Source organism: Eurypyga helias, unplaced genomic scaffold, assembly GCF_000690775.1.
Source record: "Eurypyga helias isolate BGI_N326 unplaced genomic scaffold, ASM69077v1 Scaffold49887, whole genome shotgun sequence".
Taxonomy (NCBI): Eukaryota; Metazoa; Chordata; class Aves; order Eurypygiformes; family Eurypygidae; genus Eurypyga; species Eurypyga helias.
The window spans coordinates 1-3179 of NW_010260746.1; the positions used below are offsets into that span (position 1 = coordinate 1).

General features: G+C 49.0%; 1 protein-coding gene across 1 annotated transcript; it reads left to right on the top strand.

Moving 5' to 3' along the window:
* Nucleotides 1–113: 113 nt before the first annotated feature.
* LOC104512225 (putative E3 ubiquitin-protein ligase UBR7) lies at nucleotides 114–2831 on the top strand (the record flags this gene model as incomplete). The annotated part of the gene is made up of 4 exons (XM_010155123.1): nucleotides 114–245; nucleotides 620–782; nucleotides 1884–1945; nucleotides 2732–2831. Coding segments are annotated over 4 exons (450 nt in total), but the record flags the coding sequence as incomplete, so codon positions are not given.
* Nucleotides 2832–3179: the final 348 nt, after the last annotated feature.

Here is a 3179-nt window from a genome sequence, read left to right on the forward strand (position 1 = left end):
AAACGTGTCTGGGACAAGAGAGAACTCTTGCATAAGGACAGCGACACGCTGGAGAGAACAGCCTGTATTTGAAGTGACGTTACAGAGCGCTGAACACTCTTGTTTTAATTCAGGTAGTTACTAAGAGCGAGGAGCCAGTCTGCAAGCTGAAAGAACTCCAAAGCAAGCCGTTTTTAAAAAACGATACTGCCACCTTTTGGCCTTTGAACTGGAGAAGCAAACTGTGCACCTGCGAGGACTGCTCGGTACGTGCCGTCTCCCTTACCACCACTGACACGGGAGGCAGGGAGCAGCTCCCGGAATCTCTGAAGAGGAGCTTGTAGATAGAATGTTTTTACTCTGCATATAAACACCTAAAAAGGCCCCTCCACCCCATGTAAACACACGGAATCCTTTGGAATTAATAGAGCACAAAGCAGCTTCTAAACATTTGTGTTTTCTTTGCTGCTTCCACGCATTGTTGCTGCGGAAGTCGTTATGCGGAGGTCACTGAAATGCTGCATACATTGTCTACAGCGTTATTGTTGTGGTTTGTGGTACTGAACACACAAAGGGCTGGGGAGAGCATCTCCATCTAGGAAGTTCTGTAACATAAAAGTCAGTTCTCTTTGTTCTCCAGAAAATGTATTCAGAGCTCGAAGTCCAGTTCCTGACAGATGAATGTGACACCGTCTTGGCTTATGAAAATAAAGGTACCAGTGACCAAGAAACCGAGAGGAGAGATCCTTTAATGGACACCCTTAACAGCATGAACCGAGTCCAGCAAGTAGAACTCATCTGTGGTAAATACAGCTTCATTTTTAGAACGTGCCATACCGCTTTACCTGAACAGCTTCCCACAGGAGGTTAGCAGCGTCAGGTCTTGTAGCCTGGCATCAGACTGGTTCTGACATAACATGTAGAAGGCCACAAGACAGATTGCACACCTCAGTCAGGATTACTCTGCCAAGTCTGGCCTCTCTGGCCTGTTGTTACAACTTCAGCTTGCATGGGGGAACTAGATGGTGTGGGAACTTTTCCCCTATTTAACATCTTGGTTATTGTAGTGGCAGTAACTTCTTGTAACGTGAATATTTAAATAATAATTTCCATTTCTGCTGTCTGGCTTACTGGTCTTCACAGAATGGTTTGGGTTGGAAGGGACCTTACAGACCATCTAGTTCCACCCCCCCTGCCATGGGCAGGGACACCTTCCACTAGACCAGGTTGCTCAAAGTCTCATCCAGCCTGGCCTTGAACACTTCCAGGGATGGGGCATCCACAGCTTCTCTGGGCAACCTGTTCCAGTGCCTCACCACCCTCTCCAGGAAGAATTTCTTCTTAGATCCAATCTCAATCTTACCCTGGCGGTCTCCGGTTGCCCAGGGCAGTGCCGGCCAGCGTGGAGCTGATGCAGGGAGCTCCCTGGCAGCTCTGTCGCAGAGTACAGTGACAGGGCAGCGCCGAGATACGTTATAACTGGAGCCGAGTTTCCCTCTCCTGGGGGAGGGGTTTGCACTCGGGCAGGGACACTCGCCCAACCCCGAGTTACAGGCTAGGTCTTCCCACCGCTATCCACGTGTCCTTTTGCAGGGGGCAGCCGGGGGCAGGGGCAGTCTGTGCATTCGTTGTACTAGTTCACTCACCGAGCTTGGCTACGTTTTGCGGAAGGTCAGCTTGAACAGATCCTCCAGCTGCACAGGCTGCTCTGATAAACTGTCAGGCTTCTTGTGTTTACCTGGGCTTGCCTCTCTGTTATTTATAATCCAGTCCAAAGGTAGGTTTGTCTGAAGTAAATCTAACAAATGACAAGTAGAACAAGTTGTTGTCTTGAGCCAGTGTTAAACTAAAGCTGGGTATCTTCTTGGCTTTTCTCTTCCCCTTGCCTTTGCTCCTCCATCCAGAGTACAACGACTTAAAGACAGAACTGACTGACTATCTCAGGAGATTTGCAGATGAGGGAACGGTAAGGTGCCACTCTCGGGCTCTCTTTGCCAGAAAGTGTGTTTGAAAGTACTGCTGAGGGGTGGGTGCTGTGATGCTGCAGTATGGTATTTTTTTGTGTCTCTTGGAGTCGCTGGTGCTGCAGTAGAAATTAGAAATCCCTGATTTCATTGGAATTTAAAAGTTGTATTTCCGTAATGACACTGTTGAGAGGTAAGATCTTACAGAGATCAGTCTAAAATACCGAGAGCAGGTCTTAAATGTAAATGAAGCTTTGGTTGCTCTAGGAAAATTATTCAGGAAAAAGCTTTTAACCTTTATAGTTTGTCTTGGATTAAATTTAAACACTTAGAAGAAGAAGGACTGACTGCATACTGGCCAACAGTCTTGTCAGCTGTCTCCTAGAGGAACTTGTGTGCCGTTATTTGTCGGCTTATTTGCCAGGTTGCCGTTGTTCGTTACATTGTAACGAGCGTGATGTTCAGCTAGTAAAGATCTTGCCTTGTGTTAATTTTTCTGTTGATAAAAGCAAGGAGCCAAAGCTATTAAAAATACCACCAGGAGCTTTGCTCCGTGTGCTTGTTCTGCCTTTGGGGAGCTCTTCTCCCTGTAGTCTCTAGTAATAGAGACTGGGCATCAACCGTCTCCGTTGGGTCCGAGGGGAGAGCTGTTGGCTAGCTGTGCCGGAGCTCAGGATACCTGTGCTGATGTGCCTTGTGTATTATGGGAGGGATGTGTGCAAGGGAAGCAAAAATGGGATGAAGTGAATTCTTGCGCTGCAACTTGGGTTTCGTACTGCTTCCCCTAGGTGGTTAAAAGAGAAGACATTCAGCACTTCTTTGAAGAGTTCCAGTCGCGGAAAAGACGGCGGACTAACAGGATGCAGTACTACTGTAGCTAGACTGAGGGGCCGGGGTCGGAGAGGACAGCAGGGAAAAAAAACAACATTCACTGACAAACGCAAGAGGCATCTTCAGTATGTGGCTTCTTATCAGAACCCAACTGTCCAAGGAGCAGCTTTGTTTTCTCCCATCATTCCTTTCTTTGTAGCGACTAGAGGGTGTTCTTACAGGTATGGTGCGGCTGTGGGCATTTCAGTACCAACTCTGCGTTCCGGCGGGAGCCGGCCTCCTCTGAAGGCGGGGGCTGGCTTGGTAGGAGAACAGCGTGCTGCGGCGCGGCCCCCTCAGCCTCTCGCCTGGGGGGGGACTGCCCCCCATCTGTGCAGCGCAGGCCGGAGCGCGCCGCCTTCCCGC